Genomic DNA, 26,482 nt, shown 5'->3' with positions numbered 1-26,482 from the left:
TTTTAAGCTCTGCAGGCCAGGAAAAATGGTAGAAGTCTTCCTGGGGTCTATGCAAACATCAGTTTTATAATTACTAAGGGTTTTTTTTCTTTTTCTTAAAGATTTTACTTACTTACTCGAGAGAGAGTACGAGCAGGGAGAAGCAGACTCCCTTGAACAGGGAGCCTGATGTGGGGTTTGATCCAGGACCCAGGATAATGACCTGAGCTGAAGTCAAGATGCTTACTGACTGAGCCACCCAGGTGCCCCTATAATTACTAGGTTCAAATGGAATTCAAGCTTTAAGAATTCTTGTTGGCTCATGGAATTGTCATGAGCTTTGCTAAAATTTACTGGCATTGATAAATGTCTCTTTTGACTTTATTAAAGTAAATAAGGAATCCTAACATTGGTGCTAAATAACAGTGACAATTTTAACTGAAAAATGGTACCTGCTCCTGACCTCACTTGGTTGGGTTGGGTAGGATCTGGTTGAAAGTACTAAAAAGTCTAGTCTAAGGATAAATGTGAATGCTGCAGATTTTAATAGACTCATTGCAGTTTCTCTACCTTATTTATTCAGCTTATATTGAACAAAATGGCTGTAGACAACTGATTAATACATAGAGTGAATGGGAACAAGAAATGAGCTCTGTGGGAGCCTGGGTGGCTCAGTCAGTTGAACGTCTGCCTTCAGCTCAGGTCATGATCCTGGAGTTCTGGGATCAAGTCTTGATTTGGGCTCCCTGCTCAGCCAGAGTCTGCTTCTCCCTCTGCCCTCACCCCACTCATGTTCTCTCTCTCACACTCTCTCTGTGTCTCTCAAATAAATAAATAAAATATATTTTTAAAATGAGCTCTATGATAATTTATGAAAGATCATCAACATTTTGGTTTAATAAAAATTTAAAATTTTCAAAATTTCCAAAACAAACTTTAAAAGTACTGCAGAATGACCTACTGATTTTGAAGTATGCATTGGTTACTTTGCAAAATATAAAGTAGTGAACCACATTTAAAAATGCAAACCATGGGATCCCTGGGTGGCTCAGCAGTTTAGCGCCTGCCTTTGGCCCAGGGCGCGATCTTGGAGTCCCGGGATCGAGTCCCGCATCGGGCTCCCGGCATGGAGCCTGCTTCTCCCTCCTCTGTGTCTCTGTCCCTCTCTCTCTATCTATCATCAATCAATAAATAAATCTTTAAAAATAAAAAATAAAAAAATAAATAAAATAAAAATGCAAACCAAAAAATAAAATAAAAAATAAAAATGCAAACCATTTAAGTGCTAAATGAGTGACATTTTATGAACTGAAACCATCTCACCCCTAGTTCTCATTGAGGCAGGAACACACACAATAATTAGATTTCAAGAACTGTTCAAGTGCAATTTGAAGAATGGGACTTAATAAACAACATAAAACAATGTAAAAGACTTTTACCAATAGTTCTGGAAATGGGCTCCCGTTTGTTTTGTATTTCTGTTCCTGAGCAGGTGACAAAGAGCTCTGAAGCTGGGAAAGAACTGTGTTGGGGTGTGAGGTGGGGGGAATGATGATGAGGAGGATCTACAATGGGAGAAGCTGGGGAGAACTCAACCAGGAAAGAGGAGAATACAAAAGGAAGCAGAAAAATAAGATAAAGGGAGAAAAGAAGAAAGCTAGGTTAAGGGGGGGCCGGAAATTACATGGGGTGGGCCCAGGGTGGGAAGGGGCAGAAGGTGGCTCCAGATCGGTCTTGGTTTATGGAGACTGGCATGAAGCTGAGCTGACCTGCTGGGAAGGGGGTTACTGGTAATTATAGGATGAGGGTAACTAAGAGCACTCTTGCCCCACATCACCATATGGCACCCACACAAAGATTGAATGCAAGTGGTTCATGGTTTAAAAGTGTTAAAAGGCTGTTACCATTTCCTTTGCATTTTGAAGATGATATATGCCACAAAAATAACAATATAACCCTTACTACATAAGGATTTCTACATAAGAGAAACAAAAAGGACTCTGATAAGGTTTGAGTTCTTCCCTCAGGGGCTCCCAGGAACATAATGAGGATCTGGGAAGCATGGTTCCTATCACTTTTGGGGACTGGGGGCTTTTGCAGAAGGCACTACTAGATGATCCTAGGCTTTTAGGCCTTATTTCTGTAAACAATCATGTAACGTATCATATTTAACTAGTGATGGAAACACAAGTAAGTTGGTTTTGTTTTGTTTTGTTTTTTAAATGGCCCATACATATTTCTTTTGTGTGACACATTTGTTTTTTGTGGTTTTGATGGAGGCTTTAAGGTCTGGTCCTGGTATAAAAAAAAATTTAATACAAAAATACTGAAAGTTTCCTCAGCACATCCATGGTAGGCAGAATATTGGCCACCCAAAGATGTCCATGTCCTTGTCCCCAGAACCTGTGAATACTATGGGGTACATCCCAACAGAGAATTAAAGTTGCCAATCAGCTGATGATTTTAACATCTTGGATTATCCTGGTGGGCCCAGTGTGATCCCAGGGGTCCTTAAAAGTGGTGGGGAGGCACGTGGGTGGCTCAGTCGGTTAAGTGTCTGACTCTTGGTTTTGGCTCAGGTCATGGTCTTGGGGTCCTAGGATCAAGCCCTGAGTTGGGCTCTGCTGAGTCTGCTTGAGATTTTCTCTTCCCCTCTTCCTTTGCCCCTTGCTCTGCTTGCACTCTCTCTCTCTAAAATAAAGTAAAATCTTGGGATGCCTGGGTGGCTCAGCAGTTGAGCACCTGCTTTCGGCCCAGGGCGTGATCCCGGAGTGCCGCCGGATAGAGTCCCACGTTGGGCTCCCTGCAGGGAGCCTGCTTCTCCCTCTGCCTGTTTCTCTGCCTCTCTCTCCCTCTCTCTCTCTCTGTGTCTCTCATGAATAAATAAATAAAATCTTTAAAAAAATTAAAAAGTAAAAAAAAAAGACTTTTACTTTATTTAAAAAAAATTTAAGATTTTTTTATTTTTTATTTTTATTTATTTTTATTTTTTTTTTAAATTTAAGATTTTTTAAATCTTAAAAAAAAAAAAAGTGGCAGAGGGGCATAGATGAGTCAAAGGGAGAAGGGACCATGACAGAAAAGCACAGACAGATGCAATGTTGCTGGCTCTGCACATGGAGGAAATGGCCATGAGCCAAGCAATATGGGCAGCATCCTGGCCAAATTTCTGACCTCCGGAACTCCAGTGAGATAATAAATTTGAGTTACGTTGCTAAATTTGCAGTAATTTGTTAAAGCAATCATAGAAAACTCATAGAACATCTAACTTCTTTACAGTAATGATATTCCTGAATGCCAACTCCTTAATTTGCTTTGGATTATGACAAGATAAGAATTCCATGACAGTGATTCTGAGTACTATGAAGAGGGAAGCTTCAAATCAACCAGAGCAAAATTATGGGCCACTTCAATACAGGACCAAAACAAGGCCAAGAGGATGGCAGCTACTCCAAACTGTACCCTTTGGGGAATACACATTCTGCAATTTAATGATGTTTTGGCACACCTCAGTTTTATAAAATGTTAACACACATTATTGGCCTCTACCAAATTTAGGCTAAGTGCCCAAGCCAGTATTTTTACTTCATAGCATCACTAAATCATATTAAGTTGAAAGTCAGAGAATAGGCATCCTTTACAAACTATAATAGTAATAGATTGAATAAAGATCAAAGTCAAGAGGAGTATCAAATACTTGGCCTTATTTTATGGTAGCATGAGATATCACTTATTACCATTAAAAGCATTAACTTGAACTCAGGGGAATTTGTCATTAATTTATCATTACCTCTTGCCCTTGAATCTGTGAGAAAGTTCCAGCACCCAATTCTTTTTCTACGAGCAGCTGTTACATGTGGGTGAATCTTCCTGGTGTGCTGACAGACAGCAAACACCAAGAGTTTGGAAGTTAACGTGAAAACAGAAACAAGTCTGAGAACCTGATGACAACAATACTGCTTATATGGTCAAAACAGAATCTGCTCATAGGTCTAAGAAAAAACCCATGAAGGTAAACAAAAGCTACCGAAAGGCTACTATAAACTTAATTTTAAAAATAAAGACAAGTTTCGGGCACTGTATAGGAGAATGAACATGTGAATATAAGCTGATGGGAGGGCAGGAAAGTGGATTTAATTAGTCGGTGACATCAACGAGCACCCACCAGATTAATGTGATAATGACACTGGCAGGACTCAGTGGTTTCACACTGTATAGTTTCCAGGGTCGGCTCAGAGAGTGCCTAAACTAATGAGAGAAATGCACAGAATACTGCAAGAGGGCTTCCTAAGCTACTGGCCTAAGCATCTTTCTTATTATATCTTGTTTTTTTTTTTGGTGGGGGGGAGCTCTATCAGATGATCTGTTGTCCAATGAAAACTTTCCTTGGTTAGAAAATTTACTTTTCTTTCAATTCATTGCCTTCTAAAACCATATTAACAAAACAAAGATCCAAGTTAAAAAAAATAACTAAGCAAAACACCTTATTTACCACTAAGACTAAGAGCTATCTCTCAAACATTATTCAAAGTATTTCACAAAGAGGTGTGTGAATGTGGTGGAAGATGGGCAAACAAGAGATGGAGTCTCACACATACAAGCACACAGACAGGTGGTCAGTTTTCTTTGGAAAAAAAACCAATATAGTGAAATGTGAATATGCTAAAAGACAGAGCCAATGCGGGGAAGGTTTGAGTTTTTTTTTTTTTTTTAAAGGTTTGAGTTTGAAGAGATCATAGGCACCTATAGTCTTATAAAAGCTTCTTTCCTCACCTGCTGCTCAGCAAGCCTCTTCTGGATCTCTTGATCGTCACAGACGTCATAGACGACGGGCTTAGAAAGCTCTGACTCGATTCGAGCCAACCAGGTACGAAGGTTGCTCATGTTTTTGTCTAACTGCTGAATAAAAGCAAAGGTCTCCTTCAGCTTCTTCACCCTAAACATATTTGCAGGAGAAAAAGAGGTAAAAAAAAAAAAAAAAAAAAAAGCCCAACGCTTAGTGGTGACAAGAATGTGCTAACAAAGGTGTCATAAAGGTAAAAAGCAACTTACGTTTGTTAATGATTTTATAGCAGGAACAGCTCTCACATCACAGATAGGGAGTTTTCACAGAATATGTGACACTTTACAAAATTGCTGGTCTGGCTGATTTTCAAATGGACTAAGAATTAATCCACTCATGCAAATATGAAGTCCTATCCTTCCCAGAGTGGGATCCCCTCAGACCCAGTATATCTTTCTAAGGCTCCAGAGGAAAGAGATGCTATCTTATTCTCTCTAGGTTAAAATAAGCACCCTTGGGACACCTGGGTAGCTCAATCAGTTAAGTGTCTGACTCTTGATTTTTGGCTCAGGTCATGATCTCAGGGTTGTGGAGCTCAGGGTTGGTCCCGAGCTCCATATTGGGATCCGAGCCGAGTGTGGAACCTGCTTAAGATTTTCTCCCTCTCCCACTTCTTCACCCTCTTGCACCTACACTTCCCTCTAAAAATGATATTAAGGTTGTCTGGGTGGCTCAGTTGATTGGGGGTCCAACTTTTGGTTTTGTCTGAGGTCTTGATCCTGGTTGTGGGACTGAACCTTCTGTCAGGCTCTGCCTTCACTGTGGAGTCTGCTTGAGATTCTCTGCCTCTGCTCCTCCCCACCCCCGCCGCCCCCGGCTTGTGTGCACACTGTCTAAAATAAATAAAATCTTTAAAAAATATAAGGGGCACCTGGGTGGCTCACTTGGTTAAGCATCTGCCTTTGGCTCAGGTCATGGTCCCAGGGTCCTGGGATTGAGCTCTGCATTGGGCTCCCTGCTCATGCTTCTCTCTCTCACTTTCTTTCAAGTAAATAAATCAAATCTTTAAAAAAAAACAAAAAAAAACACATAACCACACTTATTTAATAAACTAACTGGATTTCTGTCCAGTTTCTTTCTTGGCTATACTCGAGATTGCAGCAGCCAGGGACTTTCCCTGATGGTTTAAAGATGTTAACATGCCTGGCTCATTTGGTGTTATCTGGCTTATGCTGCTTCTCATGGGATCTTCCTCTTGAGCAAGCACAAAACATGAGCCCACCATGGGGATCCCTGGGTGGCGCAGCGGTTTGGCGCCGGCCTTTGGCCCAGGGCGGGATCCTGGAGACCCCGGATCGAATCCCACATCAGGTTCCCGGTGCATGGAGCCTGCCTTCTCCCTCTGCCTGTGTCTCTGCCTCTCTCTCTCTCTCCCTGTGACTATCATAAATAAATAAAAATTAAAAAAAAAAAAAAATAAAGCCCACCATGGCCAGTCTAAGGGGTTGAAGGAACCTTACACATACAATCAGCCCATTATAGGGCTGCTGTATCAGCCAAAAGGGGAGCAGGGAGTGTGATGAGAAATAGGGCAAATATAACCTACAAACATAGTCCTAAATCATCTGCCTCCTACTCAGTATGGGGCAGACTTGAATGAACATACACTGCATCAGTATATTTGGTGAACTCACTGGCGTATCAACATACTGTCAAGGGGAAATGACACAGCTGCTGGGAAAATAATTTTTACGTAGATCCTGAAAAAAAGATCCTTCTATAAACTGCTTTCATGGAAGTCTTAAAGTGAGTGAGGGCTTGTTCTGGTAATCTGTGTTTTTTTTTTTTTTTTTTTAAGATTTATTTATTTATTTTAGAGAGAGGGAGTGTGAGAAAATGAGAGAGCATGTGAGTGGGGGGAGGGGCAGAGGGAAAGAATCTTCAAGCAGACTCCCTGCTGAGCATGGAGCCCAACACAGACAGGGCTCTATCTCACGACTCATGAGATCATGACCTGAGCTGAAACCAAGGGTTGGATGCTTAACTGACTGAGTCACCCAGGAGCACTTATCTGTGGTAATCTTTGTGAATCCCAGAGACTTGAAGTAATAGCTACAATGCAAAGTTCCCACCTATGGATTCTCATGTTACAAGATGCTGTCAGAACTCCATCCTGCAGCACTAGAAAGAAGGTGAGGCACTGGTTGCAACTTGCCAGAAACACGCTACATTCCCCGCTACTGATATCTCTTCCTGGACTGCCTGTGAACAGCTCCCTACCACCCTCCTTGCCAACCCCTTACCCAGCCAGCTGTGGTTCTGTGGCCAACATGCATATTCTAGATGTTAAGTCTGATACATTTATGCTCAAATGCTATCATGATTGTCATCCTACCCCAACATACCAGTTAAGCACCTTGACCTTTTCAGGTCATCAATGTTCAGTGGCCTCTCTGCCTCCATCCCAGCACTCTGCAAAGTGGCTCCCCTTCCCATCTCTTGGAGCTTCTACCACTGCTCACCAAAGACACTGGGGGGCCCCTTGCCCACATGCTTCCGCAGAACCTGGGGCCTCCTGCCCTGTGTTGTATCTCATTGCTCATTTACCGTGCACCCATCATGACCATGTCTGCACTAGTCAGGGTGCACAGGGCTTGCTACCTCTGCGTGCACAGCACCTCCCACTCCGCCTGGTGGGCAGAGGTATTGACAAACATTTTTTGTATGAATAAATGTGTACAAGCACTTCCACTACATGCTATTATTTAAGTAGACCACAGAATTGTGTGTGTTTTAGTTTTTAATCTTTACTTCTTTTTTATTTTTTCCATCCTACCATCAACCAAGTCAACCCCGGAGACTGACTTTTAGCTGCAGCTCTATCAGCAGCTAGTTTTATGATTTAGGGAAAAATCCTTTTACTTCAGCTGTTACTTCCTTTTACTTTACTTTATCCTCAGCTTTAGTTAGGCTTCTGAGATCCCTCAAGCTTCAGGGAGATGGTAATACCTGGGTGAAAATAAGGCCAGAGTTCTGGAGTGAACAGACCTGACTCTAAGTTCCATTGCACCATTGATGAGCTCTGTACCCCTGCAAGGAGCCTAACTTTCCTGATTTCCAGTTTCCTTGTTACCTGCAAAATTGTCCATCTTACAGGTACTTTTGAGATGGAAACAAAAGGATGTATGTGAAGTCTTTGGTGTCGAGTAAGTACTCAGTATAATACTAGCTCTTATTACTGCCAACTGGAATTCTATGATGCTACAATAACACCTCATTCATAAGGCATTGAACCTTACCAAAGTCTTTTCATAAATATTTATTCTCAGCTCTGCCATGAGGTGGGCAGGCTGAGGAGGAGGCCATGGAGTCTGATAGTAAAGAGCACAGTCTTTGCAGTCAGGGCCTAGGTTTGAATTCTGACTCTATTTAAGGTCATTGGAAAAGCAGTAGTTATCCCTTCCTTCCTTGGGTGGCTGAGATGGTTGAATGAGATGTAAACACATGAAATGTATTTGGCATAGTGCCTAACAGAGATAAATGTCCAAAAACCATGATGGAGATGATTTTCATGGTGGTAAGTTTTTCCACATTACAATCTTACTGCAAATACCACAAGGAGTTCCCTTCAAAGCCACAAGATGATTTATCAAAAAGGAAGTAACAGAATCTGGAGCCAGGCCTAGATGTAGTTGAAACCTACATCCTGCCTTTGTTCCTGTGGTTCTACAGGTACACCTTCCTCACCCCAATATCTTGTCACCCTGACTGCCTAGGGACCAGAAAGAACACACTAGACAATGCCACAGGAGCTGGGAACCCCAGGCCCTATGGGACAAGGCATCTTCCATGGAGTTAGCAAGAGGCTGCCCTTCTAGAAGGCTCTGACAGGAGAAGTAGCCCAGCCCTGAGAGCTTCCTAGAAATGGGGAGAAGCGCTCGAGTTCAGTGGCCCCTACATAGCTCTCCACCTCCCCCTCTATCAGGTACCTGACCCTACTCCAACCTAAGAATCCCAGTCTATTTTAAAAAGAAAGGGCCAAAATGCCTCTTAAATTTTTTTAAATGACAGAAGCTAACAAGAGACAACAGAACCTGGGTGCAAACACAGAGATGCAGTGATCATGAATCCTGTTAATCCCAGGGTGTAGTGTACAATAAGCTGAGGGAGGGAGTATGGAGCAGGTGGAGGAATAATTTACTTGGCTTCCCCAGGACTATGCTATTCCAGGCCAGTGGTGTCCAAAATGGAGCGCTTACGACAATCCAGTGGAGTATGGGAATAAAATGTTAGACTTTCTACTGTTATGCCTTTCTTTTTAAATGTCCACATTGGGTATGCTTTCTAATTCACAAACTTTATTACTATATGAAACAACTATAGAACATGCTGACATTTATCTGTGCCAGGCCCATGGTGCTTTATATGTTAGCCACTCATTTAATCCTCCCAGCAATGCTATGAGATCAGTACTGTTAGCACCTCCACTTGAGAGATGAGGTTAACTGTAGCACAGTGATTAAATAACCTGCTCCAGTCACATGATCATTAAATGGCAGAGGCAGGATTCCAACCTGGACACTCTGGTTCGGAGCTGCTGTTCTTAAGCCCTTTCTTCATGGCTACTCATCTAAACCTGCACACGCGAATATGCACACATTAGCACGTTAGCTAATATCAGGAATATCAGGCACAGGACAGTTTTTGTTGCTGTTAGGGAACACGATCAGAAGTCTAGACTTGTGGCTCCAGGATACACTTGGAGGTAGAAGCCCATCCACCAAGTGCTATACTTTGGGGACCCACATTTGCCCCTCCATAATTTCTTTCAATATGCATTTAACATGTGCTTGGTCTTGGATCCTCTACAGATTCCCAAGATTCAAGAGATAACTAAAAAATAGGTCTTATTCCCACAGAGCTCATGATCTAATTTAGATCAAATTTTGACATTATAACACAATTTAGAGGTGCTCAATAAGCATCTTTTGAATGAGTAAATGATGTTCACTTATATCTTCAAACTTGTCTTTTTTATAAAAGACATGGCTATGTTATATATTAGAGGAAAGAGGTAAAGCCAGAGCCATTTTGTCACAAAACAATCTGCTGCCACATTACAAGCCATATACGCTCCTATTTACCTTGGGGTTCCATAGAGAGCAAGTGAAATACTGACAAACAAGCACACAAATTACACATACACTTAGGGCAAATTAAAGAGGAAGGGAAGGTAGGAGGAAAAGAAAAGAAAAGGTTGCCAGAAGAAGCTACAAAAGATTCATCTAATCAGGATTTAACTAACCTCTAGGTCCCAAACTCTGACAGAAGGCATAATATCCAAAACTGCATGGTGATTTAAAAATTTTTTTTCAGACAATCACAACTTACTCTAGGAACCATCAGATATACTGTGCTGTTTGTATTGCTCTATTCTGTACAGATACTGTAATCTAATTATCACCTTTCCCAGGTCAGGAAGTATGTGTCATTTGCCAACCCAGGCAACCAACCCCCATGTTAGGCCTTGTTAATATCGCTCCTGGAAAAATTTAAATCTTGAGTTAATGTTGGGAGACAAGGAAACCCATTCAGCATCCAGCCTGCTGGCACATGGAAGCAACCGCAATATTGCATTACATCAACCACCGAGGCAATTTGTTTATGTAGCTCCCCATCTCTGCACTTGCCCATATTTTACCCAGGTGCACTCAACAACATTGCTCATACATATATTTCAGTAAGTCCTATTTCTCCAGGAAAAAAAATAAGTGTGACTTCCTGAGTTGAATTCCAATTCTGAGGATTGGAAAAACAACATTTTTAGGTGCAAAGGGGAAGTTTTTCACCTGTGTGGATCAGTGGAAGACTTGGATAGAACTAAAACATTTTATAGGAAACCAAACAAAAATAAGAATTTTGGCTAAGAATAGCTACAAATTAGAGGATCTTTTGCAGGGATTATGGGTAGAAACACAGAAAATAAGGTGAATAAGGTTTTATTTTAATAGTGATAGATCAGAATCTATCTTATGAATCTATCTTATGAATCCTGCTCTACCTCCCAAACAAAATCAAGTCCAGTTAATATCAATCTATGTATCAGATCTAAGTCTTACAATGTGTGATGAATTTGGTAGCCTCCATTTCTATGGAATAATTTACATTTCGCTCCTATTCTCTACATGCTAGAGAGTCTACAGTTAAAATATGAGGACCCCAGGTCACCATAAATTTTTAAAAAATCCCATGCCAACGTAGACAGCATAACTTAAAAAAAAATATTAGGGAAAACTGAGATGGTCGAAGTATCTGAATTCGTGCTGAAACAAACAGATACTGAAGCCTGTGGGGCAGCTGTCACTTGCTAAAAACATTGTACAGATTCTGTACAACCGCATCTTTGTTAAACGACTGAACAGCTTTATCGTAAGATCATTAATTACTCCAAAATCTTGAAGCCCTGATTTGGAGGCATGGACACTACAAGACACTTGAGCTGATCGCCTCTTTGAAGCACTTCTGTCACAGGAGGACTTCCATTTTCCCCGCACAGCGTCATCCCCCCTCTCCCCTGCTTGTCAAAGGCTGACTGCAGACACCACCGGGAGCTGACACTGGGAGAGAGCACCCATCCCCCGCCCCCATGGCTGAGCACACGCGCGCACACACATGCACACACACACACACTCCACAGCCACATCTCCTGGGTCACTCCTATTGTAACCAAAACGAGGGAGGCAGGCGGAGCGAGACACACAGGGCCAGCAGCAGCCCCTCGGCCATATGCTGAGCTGCGGGCTGGAGGGGCACTTACTGTGGAGGAGCATAAACCATTCCTCGGGGTTAGCGGCAGCTCCAGGTTCCGGGCGGCACCTCCACCTCCCGGGCCCGGGCAGCCCCTCCCCCGGCGGCGGGCCGCTCCATCCCCATCCCCATCCGCATCCCCATCCCCATCCCCGGGCGCAGCATCCTCCTGGCGGCCGCCGCTGGGCCACGGAGCAGCGCCCCCAGGAAGGAGCCGACCTGCTCCCCTGCTCCCCGCTCACTGCCTGCTTTAATCTCCGTTTTCTCTCTTCCAATAAACAAATATCTCCAGCTCCTTCCTCTCTCTCTCTCTCTCTTGCGCACACGCACGCACACACGCGCGCGCGCACACACTCACACACACACACACACACACACACACACACAGTCTTTGTTCTGACGCTACAGGATTGCAAAGCTGGGGGAAGAAAGTCACAGTGTTATCTTGGCGATGGTTTATTTATGAAGTGCTGTAAACCGAGGGAAGAAACAGATATGGGGCACAGAAAGGAGGATTTCTGTCCTCTTCAAATCAAATTTCTGTTTCAGGTTTGAAAAAAAAAAATGGTGAAATTGGAAGCAGCCCCTTCCCCTCCTGCAGCTCCCAGTTCAATAAGAATAGCTTCCTCAGGTGGGGTTTCTGCCCTTTTTAGCCCCGTGCATCCTCATTTAGGTAAGGAGAGTTCTTCTGAGTCTGTTCCTCTGCTTTTTGCAAAAAAAAATTTGATCTTATAGTCCAAATGGAGTTCAAGACTTTGCAGAGGAAGAAATTTTGCAATTTTCCTTGTCAGCTCCTCCCAGGGCTTACCATAACATCTCTAAAAATTCCTCCATCTCCCTAACCTCGGTTTCTCTAGGGGATCCCAAGTGGCTGATTACTAGAGCACCCATGGTTTGAGGCCAGCCCCTTTTGGGCTCCCTCTCAGCCTTATTTTAAGACTGGATGATATCAATCATTTCTCATGGGTCCCTAAAGCCCAACACTTAGTAATTATTACATTCCCACCTTGAAGGACAGAGAGTACATTCTAGACCAGTGAAATCAGGCCTGCAGATTTGGAAACCGTTCTCCCTAAATGCAACATCTAACTTGTGTTCACATGCTTAGCTGTCCCTGGGACCTGCTAAATGTGATCCCCCAAAGCCCAGTACACTGGACCTGCTGGTGCTGCCAGAAGCCACCAACCCCCTGAACGCACTGATGACTGCAGTCTCCTTGAGGAAACCTCCTAACCCCCAGGAAAGCATTTCTGCAGGGCCTAGGAGCAGCAGCCCCATGCTCCAGAGGTGGAATGATCAAGCTGATGGGAAGGAAAACGGAAGCGGGGAGGCTGACCTTATATCTGGCTCTCCCTGCGCTAAAATCTCTAAATCCTCCTAGTCCTACTGGATCAGGCCACAGCAAGCCAACTCTATGACTAGCACCATTGTTTGGTCTTCCAAAATAACCTTGAGAAAATACAGATAAAAAGAGAGCAATGAAAAACTTTATCAATTTAAAAAGGCACACATCTCCCTGCCCATTCTGCAAGGGATGGAAAAACAATCCCAACACACAGTTGCCATGGTAATAACTGCTGAGTTTAAATGACAACATTTTAATTGCTACAATTATACAACCGGTGGGATTTTCACATTGGTAGGTGAAATGTGAAAATTATGCTTAGTTAAAAAGTTTCTTTTCATGGACTCGATCCTTCTGTTAGTGGGAGAACTATCTAGTCTAAACAGAGAGGGATCATATGGGAGCATGTCTGAGCAAGTCCCTCCTTCAAACACGGGCTTAAGGGTGCCAAATCTGTTAATGACGCTACCATCAAGAGAAATGAAGGAGAAAGGTAAAAACATTGATGACAACCATGTTCCTTTTCCTGTAATGAACACCAGAAAATACAGATAAGCAAAAAGAAAATTAAAATCACTGATGATGCCAACACCAACAGATAACTAATGTAAACGTTCTGGGGTATGTCTTTCCACTTAGCTGTCCTATCTGTTTTAGGCACTGACAGCTTTCACCAGATCATTCATACATACTGCTAGAAAGAATCTTCAAAAAGAGCCTCCTCTCCCCTTGGCCCTGTGTCCCCATGTCTCTGAAGAGGCTCTACAACCAGCCAGAGTGACTTACCAAAAACACAGACTGACTTATGGCCACAGGGCTCCTGCTTCATAGGACGAAGCAGAGGCTTTAACGGAATGGGGAGGGAGTTCTGAGAAACAAAAGTAGGTGGATTTTTAAGGGAGTTCAATTATTGGGTTTCTGAAATCTAAGTAAGACAGGGTAAGAAGTGTCAGACTGAGTATTCCTCTGACATGAGTCCCACCAAGAGCAAGATGCTGGGTGGGAGGGTACCGGGGCGGGGGAGGGGGGGCAGGTAGGTGGCAGGATCCTTTTTTCAGAGCTTTGGTCTGTGCTGGCTGAAGCAAGTCAATGTGGCATCTTTCCTCTCACTTAACACCCTGTGCCCAAAGTGTTCCCAGTAATAGATAGCCTGGCTGCCTCCAAAACAGGATTGCACATGCTGGTAGTTCCAAAAACTTCTGTAATTTAGTCGTCTCTCCTACATTCACATTTTGCTGGGTCTATTTTCAGAGATATTATCTAAGAAAACATGAGGAAGGAGGAGCTAATAGCTATAATTATTTTAAGCAAAATTAAAAAAAAAAGATTTAAATAAAAGAGATTTTATTTATTTATTTGAGAGAGAGAGTGCGTGCAGGTGAACACAAGTGAGGGAAGGAGCAGAAGGAGAGGGACAAGCAGAATCTGTGATGAACATAGAGCTTGATATGGGGGGCTCGATCCCACAACCCTGAGATCATGACCTAACTCAAAAACAAGAGTTGGCCTGAGCCACCCAGGCATCCCTTTAAAATATTTTTTTAAAATATTTTATTTACTTATTCATGAGAGACACACACAGAAAGAGAGGCAGAGACACAGGCAGAGGGAGAAGCAGGCTCCATGCAGGGAGCCCGAGGTGGGACTTGATCCCAGAACTCCAGGATCATGCCCTGAGCTGAAGGCAGGCGCTAAACTGCTGAGCTACCCAGGTATCCCCCTTTAAAGATTTTTTAAAGTAATCTCTGCTCCCAATGTGGGATGTGAACTTATAACCCCAATATCAAGAGCTACATGCTCTACTCACTGAGCCAGGCCTGATACCCCCAATAGCTACAATTTTAAAAAAAGTTAAACCTTTATTTAATATGTCAAATAAGTATGGTAGTATATAATTAATATCTCTTGTCATCAAATCAGATTGGGTTCTAGAATAATCATACATTCATCAAAAAATATACAGTGCTTTAAATGGCCTTTCTGGGGGTGCCTGGGTGGCTCAGTCAGTTGGGCATCTGACTCTTGATTTTGGCTCAGGTCATGATCTCAGGGTCATGAGATCCAGCCCTGTGTCGAGCTCCGTGCTCAGCGCAAAGTCCACTTGTCCCTCTCCCTGTGCTCCTCCCTCCACTTGCACTCTCTTTCTTTCTCTACCTCTATCCCTAAAATAAATAAAATCTTAAAAACAAAACCAAAAGGCCTTTCTGTTGAATGAAGTAAAAAGCATGTTGTATCAGAGTTTAGATATCACAAATATAAGAAAAGCTGCCCAAGGGCCCACAAGGATTGCTCAAAGCTCTGCAGCAGCCTGAATGGAGAACCAGTTCTGTGAATTCTGAGGTCTACACCAGGGCCTATGCAACCTTATATGAGGAAATTAGCATTGGGACACTTAGGCCTCCCCTGCACCTTCCTCTGATGAGTTGGTTATTTCGGGAGATGTATCCTTCAGGTTCTCCACTTCAGTGATTTTATGGAAGCTGAAGAACACTTCACAAATAGAGAAACAACAGTGGCTTGGGTGTGAGCTTGCTTTCTCCTCCTCTGTGGTCATATGGCCACAGTAACTGTGCCAGCAGTTTGTGGTGCACAGGTATGTACGGACCCACAGCTGTCCTCTGCTTTCTCATTCATAGTCTAATGCATAGTTTATAAACAAGGAGACTGAGGCTCACAGAGGTCACAGGGCTCTTTCTAGTAGGTGGCAGGTCCAGGGTTCCTGACTCGGTGCAGCGTTGTGTCACCGCACCCTGTGCTCACTCTAGCTCTTCGTTCCCTATTGTCAGCACCACTGACAATACCCAGGCACTTGTTGGAAATGCTCATTCTTGGCCCCACCCCAGACCTATGGAATCAGAAGCTCTAAGGGTAGGGTCCAGCAACCACATTTTCATGAGGCCTCTAGGAATTCCGATGCACATTTAGGTTTGAGAACCATTGCTCTAGACAGTAAATTCCACATGGGGTTCTACCATATTAGAAAAATTCCAATAAGCTACCTTTAAAAGCCAGGTTCAAAGAGGCCAAGTGCTCTTTTGATGCATAGTGCAGCATAGACAGACCTTGGTTTTTATTTCCACCCTTTGGGCCAATTATTAGCCGTCTCTGACCTGTATGTGCCTCTCGGTAAAATGAAGGATACTGACCTTGCAGGACTGTTGCAAGAATGAAATGATTTACACAAGGAACCTGGCACTTCCAAAACAAACAACACTCGTTTCCTTCCTCCCCTATCTATCCCATAAGGAAGCCTGCTACTTGAATGGTCAGAAATTTAATGTTTTTAGGTAACCTCATCTCAATGTTTTACCAAGTCTTTTGAAATTTACCTCCATTTTGCTGAGAACATACCCAAAACAACAGGCCTTAAAAAACCATTTGTTTTTTCAGTGAATTAAACCTGACTTACCAAGGTCATAGACTTTTTTTTTTTTTTTAAAGATTTTATTTATTTATTTGTGAGAGACACAGAAAGAGAGGCAGAGACACAGACAGAGGGAGGAGAAGCAGGCTCTATGGAAGGAGCCTGATGTGGGACTCGATCCTGGGAATCTGGGATCAGGCCCTGAGCCAAAGGCAGACGCTCAATCGCTGAGCCACCCAGGAGTCCCAAGGTCACTGACTTATAAACACCATTTTAAACTTTGAAGTTAACTGCATATATTTAAAATCTTGAAGTTGTGAGGCTGGGTACCTATGTAGGGTCCCTCTCCAAATCTTACTGATGAAATATTGCCCCTGCTATAGGGCTGAAGCACCAGAATACTGTGAGCAGTATGGAAAAGGTTAAATGGTGCCCAGAATTCTGAGCAAATGAGGCCATTAGTACGTCCTACAGGACTACAGGTTCTGCTTGGCGCTGCTCAAATCTAAATTCTGCAGCCTGTGCCCCCAACCCCCTTCCCCAATGATGCCTTTGTGTGAGACCCAGCACGAAATCAGTGTCAGAGATCAAACAAGGAACTAATTCTATACAAGGCTGATTTATGACAGGTCCCAGCTTGCTGCCTCAACCCACAAATTCACCTGAAGAGCAAACTCAACTTAGGCTCTCAGCCATTTGTCTCACCTGGTCTTTGCTTTAAGATAAGAGAAATTACTCCATTCCCAGTCCTTCAGTTTTGAAGGGATTAGGCTCTCATTATGTTCTACTCATTAAGGGAACACAATTATGAGTGGAAATCTTGGTTGCCTCACGTGCTGGCTATGTAACTGTGGGCAAGTTACTTCCGTGTCTCAGTCTCCTTACCTATAAAATGAGATAATGGTATCTACCTTTCAGAAATATAATGGAGATTAAGTTAAATGATACATAAAAACCACATGGTCAAGGAACAGCTGGAAGCCAATATATTTGCTATTATTTCAACTTACTTTGCCAATTGCTCCTTCTAAGAAGACTAATGAAATTTCACTTGCTGTTTTATCTCTTTCTCACCAAGGAATTGCATGAAGACAGGCAGCCAGAGAGAAGGCAAGAAAGCAAACAGCCTATTAAACTCCAAAGTTATATAACCAAAGCATGAACGATTAAGAATACTGTCACTCTAGTCTTCAGGAAGAGTAATGTAGACCTTGCTCCTGAATGATCCATAAACAGGTCTGATGTCATCATACCCTCGATTAGTGCCAGGTGCCCAAGAAGACTTAGGACATAAAGTCAATGTCAACAAAGATGTACTAGACACAATTTACCCAACAGAAACGATCACATTCTTAGGCACTGGAATGTTCATTTTCAACAAGTATCTGAGGCACTGTTTTTTTTTTTTTTTCCTTCTCCTTAAGATTTTATTTATTTATTCATGAGAGAGCCAGAGAGAAAGGCACAGACATAAGCAGAGGGAGAAGCAGGCTCCCTGCAGAGAGACTGATGTGGGACTGGATCCCAGGACCCCGGGATCATAACCTGAGCCGAAGGCAGACGCTCAACCACTGAGCCACCCAGGTGCCCCTCTAAACACTGGAAATAAGATAGGAATAGATGCTAGTCTCATGGAGGAAAGACTGCTCAGTATTAGACACAATCAAGGGAATCTTCTCCCATTTAACAAACATGGAACTTTGTCTTAGAGTCTTAATAGGGGAAAACAGTGAGAATAGCCACTCAGTAAATGCTGGCTCCTACGTGCTGGTCCTGTGCTGCATGTGAGACACGCACCATTCATCCTCACATCAGCTTCTAATGTAAGCAATGCTGTTAGGTGCTTTTAGCAGATTTGGAAACAAACTTTGAAAGGTTAGATACTACTTAAGTTTCTACCATAAGTAGGTGGGAGAGTCAGGACATGCTCAAAACCTGTGCTCTTGATCCTTATTTGGCTTACTGTCATGGATTTCTACAGAGTTTTTTCAACTGGTATAAAGTTGAATTCAGCCTTGCTATGCTGCCAGCCAAATCACCCTAATATTTGTCTTTAGCAGGCCTTCAACTGCTAAAGAACCATGAATGATTCAGACTTTATTTATGAGGCCAGACTAAAGGTCTTCTAAGCCTCAGCCCCAACCTACCTCCCTAGCTTCATCTCCTATATCTGAATCAATGGAGCTTCTTGTCCTTTCCTGAACGACTTCCATGCTGCTCTAGCTCTGTACCTTTTTTTAAAAAAATTTTTTTACTTATTTGAGAGAGAGAGAGAAAGAAAGAGAGAGAGAGAGCATGAGTGAGCAGGGCAAGGGGCAGAGTGAGAAGCAGACTCTCCGCAGAGCAGAGAGATCTATCCCAGGACCCTGAGATCATGACCTGAGCCAAAGGCAGATGCTTAACCGACAGAGCCACCTAGGCACCCCATTTCTGTATCTTTTTGTTCACATAAACATACATCTATCTGCCACCAGTAACATTCAAGGATCGCAACCTCTCACTCAGGACCATCTGGTAACAACCCTCTTCCATAAGGCTCTTCCTAATCCCCACCCCCACTCCAGGAAGATGAGCTCTGAGCTCTCAAACCACTTGGCTTTACAGCTGCTCCCATTAACATAACTCACTCATCTTACTTCCTGTCTGTAATTTCTCATAACACTTAGCCTGGTGCCCCTGCTGATTGAATCAGGTTCACTTATGGTTTACAGTAACAAAGAGGTCAAGGAAATAAATGCCAAATTATTAAGACTATCTTATTTTCATTACTCACTAATTCTTCATTCTCCTGACAGGTTCTCTTTATATATTTTGCTTTGTATGTGTGTTCAAAACATCTAAGCACTGTTATGTGACTTCCTTAACCAGTGTAAATATGAAGCTGCATGAGCGGTCCTGGACCTGAGTGACCATTTTTTTGTAAGACAGGTTGCACGTGAAAAACACTTTGGTCAGGGTCTGTCTTTGGAGAGAGAATCTCAAGACAAAAGACACTTAAAAGCTTTTGGTGGCATCATCTTCATTAATTCATAAGGGGAGATAAAATTACCTGTCTTACTTCTGATAAGGTTGCACTAGAGAATTTAGCTTTGATTTGTGGCCACAGACATGCCTCCTAAGTTCACATCTTAGGACCAGATGCCCAGTGGGGCCTGGCATGCTGAGCACACACTTGTGGAGGACCCCTGCCTTGAAAGTGCCAAACCCCTGCAGTGGGGGCAGCCAGGGACCTGCAGACCAGCATCTAGAAATCAAGCCCGTGTTCCTGACCTACTTGGATTTGCCACATACAAGAAGGAACAGGCAGGCATGATTTTATCTGGGGGATATGCAAATCCTAAAGTAGAGTTAAAATTTCTAAATAATACCTCCTCGAGGATCTCTTCTCAAATTAAACATCCAGCTCTCATTTTAAACCTAACTTTGTATGAAATTTTAAGCTAAAGAAAAAAATATTAAAGTGGGATATACTAAAATATAATCTTCCTAAAATGTTGAAATAAGAATTTCTACTCATTTTTACCAAATTTTGCCTTTCTCTCCAAGCTTATAAAACTGCTGCACTGCCTTTGAGGAAGACTGATCTCATTGTCTAGACATGTGAAGTAACCACTATACCTGGATAATCAGAATAACTAGTAAGCATTTCTCACCTTGATCCAATGACATCAAAAAGATGCTGCCAGCGGTCATTGACTTTGCTCAGCTTGTCCTCGATCTCAGCTGCTCTTGTTTTGTTGCTGGCCTTGATCAACTGGTCACCCATCTGTTTTAATTGTAACTTGTTTTCACTAAACAAGTTTATTTCTTCCATGCAGTCCTGGCAAAGGCACCAAAACATAAAGTCTCAGTTACTTCTGAAAATTCATTTCTTCACCAAGTCACAAGCATACAGCTGCCTCTTGAAATTAAAAAATATATATATCAAAAATTTCTCATACCTGTTAATGCAACTCTTCAGTGAATAGCTAAAAAGTCAAACAATGCCCACTTGGCACACATGCCTAATATGTAAGGCAGTAGTTACCCTTTTTTTTTTTTTTTTTTAAGTAAGTCCCACATCCTGAGATCAACCAAGACCTGAGCTGAAATTGAGAGTTGGATTCTGGATGCCTGGGTGGCTCTGTGGTTGAGCACCTGCCTTTGGCTCAGGTCATGATCCTGGGGTCCTGGGATTGAGTCCTGCATTGGGCTCCCTGCAGGGAGCCTGCTTCTCCCTCTGCCTATGTATCTGCCTTTCTTATGAATAAATAAGTAAAATCTTAAAAAAAAAAAAAAAGAGTCGGATTCTTAACTGACTGAGCCACTCAGGTGTCCCCATTAGTTACTTCCTTAATTCAGTAGCCATGGTTTCTCCTCCCAGATTTTTTCTAATCTAACCTACTTGGTCAAGGAGAACAACAGAGTATAATTAAATTGGCCTAATATCACTAAGCACTTTCCTGAGGCAACTGAGTACCGTTTTGGATGACGGCACCAGGAATGAGTTTTCTGCCCTTCCCTGCCGTGCTTGGTAGACATCTCAGCACTATAAGCCTCTGTTGCTGTTGGCATCTCCCCTTTGGCGAGGACAGCTCCAAACAACCAGTAGAAGCCAAAATTCACTGGGGGTGTGAAGTGATGCTTAAGCTGAGGAGAGCCTCTGTTCTGGCCAGACTTTCAGAGAGAAGGCACAGCAAGTGCCGTGCCCCCCTAGAATGGTTCCACACTTCCCATCACTCTGGAATCCTCACCAGCTTTCTTGGAGAAGGAATAAAGATAGTGAGAAAGACCCTTCCTATTTCTGCAATGTTATTAGCAACATACCTATAATGTTATGCCACCCTGGACCTGTGAGTGAGGGCGGAGAACTCCATGGTAGTCGTAACTGCAGCCATCAGGGTACTCCTACTTACCTTCTGCAACTTTTCAATCATTTCTTCAATACTAATATCTGCCGTCTGCAGAACTTTGTTTTCCATCTGCACCAGCCATGCGCATAACTCTTTATTTTTTTCATTGAACACAATCCATGAATTGAGTCTGTCTTCAATCTCCTGTTTGCGTATGGCCACCTGGAAATGAAAATACGTTTGGCAACAGACTATAGGCAGGAAGGAAAGCATTTCCTTTCCCTTCCCCCCATTAAAAAGACTATGAATTTCATTCATTTTCATCAGTAACCCTACAGACTTAAATTTACTGTTTACCTCACACTAGAGTTCAACATCAATAGTTACACCTTTGATAGATGCCACAAAGAGCAATAAAGATTGTGTCTGAAGTGCAATTGACCAAAAGAATTCGGTTTTATATAGTGTGTATCTATTACTACCAGGTTATATTAAAAATTAGAAACAGGAAAGTTTAGATACATTCACTGAACACCATCCAAATTTCTTCTGATCCCTGTTCTTTCTACGTACATTTATTTATTGATGGCTTGCTACATGCTCATTTACATTTTTATGACTGAAATCTTTTTACTAGTTTAAAAATGATTAAGTCCTTATTCCTATTTAAGACTAATGTCCTGCCTATTTAACTTAAAAACTACAAAACCTAGATCACAACATAAATCTAACCTTTGTAATGCAAATAGACTGCAAAATTGAAGTTATTTCAATATTTTAGTGGTAGATTTCAAAAATAAAGCAAAATAAAGAAAAAGCAAATGCATATCACTTATTTAACCTTCCCATTATGCACTATGGCTTTGGATGGAAACTATGGAAATGGAACCAAATACTAGTTTGTAGTTAGCAGGTGACACTAAACACTCCTACTCCATTCTGTATCAGCAAATCGACTTCTACAAAGGCTCTTCCTTTCACAAAGGGTTCAAATGTACAACTTAAACAGAAACTTAAAGAATGCAAAACAGCCTTCCTAAATTACAAAAGTATTCTCAGCTCTTAAAAATCTTTAGAATCTTAGAGTAAAAAGAGTTTTAATAAAGTTTTAACACCCTATATTACAAATGGGAAAAGTAAGATGCAAACTCCCAAGACTTTCCTCCTATGTACAACAAAATCAGTGATCTTTTCAGAGGCAAAAACACCTAACGCTTGTACATCCATTCAGTCAAATGTGTTGAGAAGGCTCAAAGAACGATCCCTAAAAAAAACAAGTTTTGTGTTTCCATTTCCGAGGGCATCTATTTATCTTAGCTTTTAAAAGCCTGGCATTTTGCACAGCGTCATTCTGATTGGTTTCCTAATGGTAACGATTAGGAACATCTGGGCCCCAGTCTCTGCTTCCACCTTCGTTTTAGGATACTTTGCACATACTCTAAAATTTTTTATGTGAAATATGAATAAAAATTCTAAGAGGGCATTTAAAATTACAGTCCATTATGAATATTAAATACTAAAACCAAGAAGGAAAAATTATTTTACTTAATTAAAATGCACTCAAAAGTGTCTGGATTTCAACTTTTAAAAAATTTCAACTTTTAAATCCATTCTTAATTCACAAAAATGAGATTAAGGAGTTTATTTTTCTTAGAATGACACGTTCTTAAAACAAAGATCTATTTGAACCCTTTAGTTCCATCCGTCACAAACAGGTACTGCATCATACTGTAATCATGATCTAATTTTTAATAAGTAGAAGTAATCCACTGAGATGCTAAGTGAAGCTGTTGATAATTTTGAGTTTTGAAAAGCAGCTACTGGAAAGACACATCGGATGGCACGTGATCGTAGAGTTCTCAGATAAAATACCCCTGTCTGGGGCACTAAGTAAGACTCTGGCCGTTTGCTGGGGTTAGAGAGATACTGCAGAGATACTGCTCTAAGGCCGGGTGAGACCTCCAGGCTGAAGTCCTCATTCTAATATCCCGATGAGTACTTGTCATCTACACAAGACAGAGCAGAGTGCTCACAGCTGTTCGGAATCGCCACCCCTCCCCTGCTCCCACCTCCCCCGATTTAAGGTAAGTTTTTAAAAAAGCTTATTGAAAATGTACAAAGTACCAGCACTAAGCATGGGAGAAACAAAGGGGCCAATCTGTTAAAGCATGTTGCTGCCTTCTAAAGGAACAGCAGCCGGCCTGGGCTCCAACTGAAAAGGGCCTCCCGTTCAATGAAATTAAGCCCCTTTCTACTTTGTCTGGCCTTAGGAGACATTTCAATAAACTCCAGAACAGCCGTGCCCTGCAGTTAACTGACTTACTCTTAAGCAGAGGTCCTCCCATTGTCTGTGCAAATGCTCTGTTTGCTCCTCCAAAACCAACACATCCTCCACAAGAATGTGCTGGGTTAAGTCGGTCTTCATAGTGTGAAGTTCTTTCAAGTTCTGAGTCCAGTTGCCCAAAGACTTCTCTAGTTCCTGCATTGAAACACAAGAAGGGAGGGGGGAAAAATCATTTCCACTCAAGCTGCTGTTGTTTCCAAACCTGTAGGCTAATCCTTTGATTGGACTCTGGGGGAGGGGAGGCCAGCGAAGGGGGCGGGGCCTCCCAATGAGAAACAGCCCAAGGCAGAGGCTGCTCCTGCGGTTGGCCGGGTTTTCACCACCTTTTTCTTAAAAGAAAACTCTTTTCCACCTTTGTTTTTATTTCCTCAGGTAGTTCAGATTTTTCTAAGGTTAGTTCTGTTTTAAAATCATATAGGCCTTTATCTTTATGGAGAAGAAATTATTTTTGGAGTCTAGTGACAATCACACACACTTTTAATTCTGAAACTACGTTACAGAAATGTTGTCTAAAGTGTGGTTTTCCATCTTAAAAAAAGAATTTAGGAAATGCATTGTTACTACCGTGGCCATCAAAACGGCAGCTTCTGTTCAAAGGGGATTCTTTTGGTTAAGCTTCAAAAAGAATGAATTAAAAATTTAAAAATAAATAAATTCTTCCCTAGAAACTGGCAGAACTTGGTTAGCAGGAAATCTCTGGTTGTGGAAACAATTATTTTTAAAAATGTGTCAAATTTAAACTTTTTGATTTCTAGGACTTAAGAAAACTGCTTTTACAACCGGGAAGGTAAAAGGAAACAGCACAAACGAGTACTCGAGAGTCCTGCAGATTTTTATTGTGCTCACAATTCTTCGTTCTTTGGCACGTTTTAAGGATCTCTGTTCGTACCTGTCTATTGCAACAGAAAGAATAGACTTTCACTTACATCAGAAGTCTGAGGGGCGGCAACAATAAAAGCGTGTCACTTCTGATTGATTTTCAGAGTTCTAAAAGCTACGTTGGCATGATTACATAACTTGCTCACAAATTTACATTTAATAAAATGGCCCAGAGAATTCTTCTTTTAAGGTTACATGGAGATTCAGAAATACCCTTATCAGGATAAATATCATCACTTTAAACTCTTGTTACCTAGTTTCTACCCTCACGATTCTGGTAAAGTGGATGAGAGCGGATCCTGTGTGGAACACTTTCACGAGCTACAGAATAGAGAGGGGATGGCTCACAGGTGGAGGTGTGCCACTCACGGACTTAAAACTAGAGACGTGGGACGCCTGGGTGGCTCAGTGGTTGAGTGTCTGCCTTTGGCTCGGGGCATGACCCTGGGGTCCTGGGATCCATCGGACTCCCCACAGGGAGCCTGCTTCCCTTCTGCCCTCTGTGTCTCTCATGAATAAATAAATAAAATATTTTAAAACAAACAAACAAACTAGAGATCCAAGGCCATTGAGCTTCATGCAGCACTCCCCAGTCTGGAGGACAGGAAGCTCAGCCTGTCCAAGGCCCTGCTCACAAGCTCAGGCTCAGATGCCTGCACAGTAGGGAGGCCTGTTTTTGTTTTCCACAGCCAGGTTTAAATTGATTTGGTTTGGTTACTTGGTTTCCTCCTACAACTGAAAAGATAATTAACAGGTGTAGAACTTTTGAATATGGACATTTTTATAATTTTTTTAAAAAAAGATTTTAATTATTTATGTGACAGAAAGAGAGAGAGAGTACAAGCAGGGGGAGTGGCAGGCAGAGGCAGAGGGAAAGGGTTCCTGCTGAGCAAGGAACCCAATGCAGGGCTGGATCCCACGGTCTTGGTCCTGAGATCGTGACCTGAGCTAAAGGCAGATGCTTAACCGACTGAGCCACCCAGGCGCCCCTGGACATTTTTATGATTCTTAATAAATATTGCCAAATTGCATTCTAAGAGGAATAACTATCTTTCACCATAAACTTTTTGGTGTCAAGTTATATATATTTTTTTCAGACAATTTTAATATATATATAATGCTTAGTTATTATTTAAATCTGTATTTCTTTAATTATTTAGTTGAAAAGCTACCCACTCCTCCATCACAAATGTATTTCATTAATTCATTAATTCATACTTACATGTTGAGATCTCAGACACAAAGATAATTCCTTCTCAGAGTTATCAGACAAAATGGGACCCTTGTTTCATGCTCTCACAGCCCTCTGTCCATTTCCCATCTAACACTCATCATGCTTACAATTATTCACACACACACATACGCAAGAGTAAGACTCTTTGGTTAATACATATCTCTCCAGTAGTCTAAACTGTTAGCTCCATTACTGGCCAGAGCCACTATAACATTGCTCACCAATGCATTGCTCAGCAGCTGCCATGATTCCTGGTGTACTTAAGTCCTCAGATACAGAAATGTAGGATTGAAAGGAAAGCCAGGTCTGGCCATGTCTCAAGAGCTTTAAAATGTTCATAAAGTGAAAAAAGCAAGCAATCAAAAAATATACAGAGCAAGGTCTACTGTGGAAGTATATGAATGCTGATAACTATTTGTACAAACATTTAAAAAATCATGCTTTTGTCTTTAAATTAAAATATTCCAGATTTGCTACCAAATCATAATTACAAAGGACATGCCAGTCAGATAAGTTACCTCTTCTTAATTTAACCAGATAAACTGTCAATATTGCCTATAAGATTCTCATTGTTCATATAACCCAGGATATAAAACTTAGTTGTTTTGACGACATGAAGTGAAGGTGCAGTCTTTGGACTTGGACACAGCATGGCAGCATTAAAGACTTTGCCTGTGGACTCAATTACCAGGGGGGTTGTCAAGTCCCATTTTTCTACCTTACAATTTGGGTGAAAACAGGGCCAAAAAATGACTGTGTGTGTGTATAAATATATTAAAATATTGGCCTGTATATGCATAGAATATCTTTGGAAGAATACACAATAAATTGGTAACATTGATTGCTTCTGTGGAGAGGAACCAATGGGAGGAAGAATTTGCATGCCTTTTGCACTTTCTGAATTTTGAACCCTGT

At 41.9% G+C, this 26,482-nt stretch overlaps 1 protein-coding gene across 15 annotated transcripts in view; it reads right to left on the bottom strand.

Moving 5' to 3' along the window:
• Positions 1-26,482, bottom strand: part of SYNE2 (spectrin repeat containing nuclear envelope protein 2) — a 321,249-nt gene that overhangs the window by 19,147 nt on the left and 275,620 nt on the right. For 12 of the 15 annotated variants that reach the window (XM_072762565.1, XM_072762566.1, XM_072762568.1 and 9 more), the window contains 4 exons: positions 23,434-23,589; positions 21,174-21,332; positions 19,932-20,098; positions 4,753-4,915 (listed from right to left, as the gene is read on the bottom strand). In XM_072762565.1, coding sequence (XP_072618666.1) covers positions 4,753-4,915; positions 19,932-20,098; positions 21,174-21,332; positions 23,434-23,589 — 645 coding nt within the window. Of the gene's footprint in view, positions 1-4,752; positions 4,916-11,579; positions 11,900-19,931; positions 20,099-21,173; positions 21,333-23,433; positions 23,590-26,482 lie in introns of those variants that run through there. The other 3 variants (XM_072762578.1, XM_026000538.2, XM_072762580.1) reach the window with 3 other exon arrangements.

Source organism: Vulpes vulpes, chromosome 6 (assembly GCF_048418805.1).
Source record: "Vulpes vulpes isolate BD-2025 chromosome 6, VulVul3, whole genome shotgun sequence".
Taxonomy (NCBI): Eukaryota; Metazoa; Chordata; class Mammalia; order Carnivora; family Canidae; genus Vulpes; species Vulpes vulpes.
Note: the sequence above shows the minus strand (reverse complement) of the source record. Positions and strands in the feature narration are given on the sequence as shown.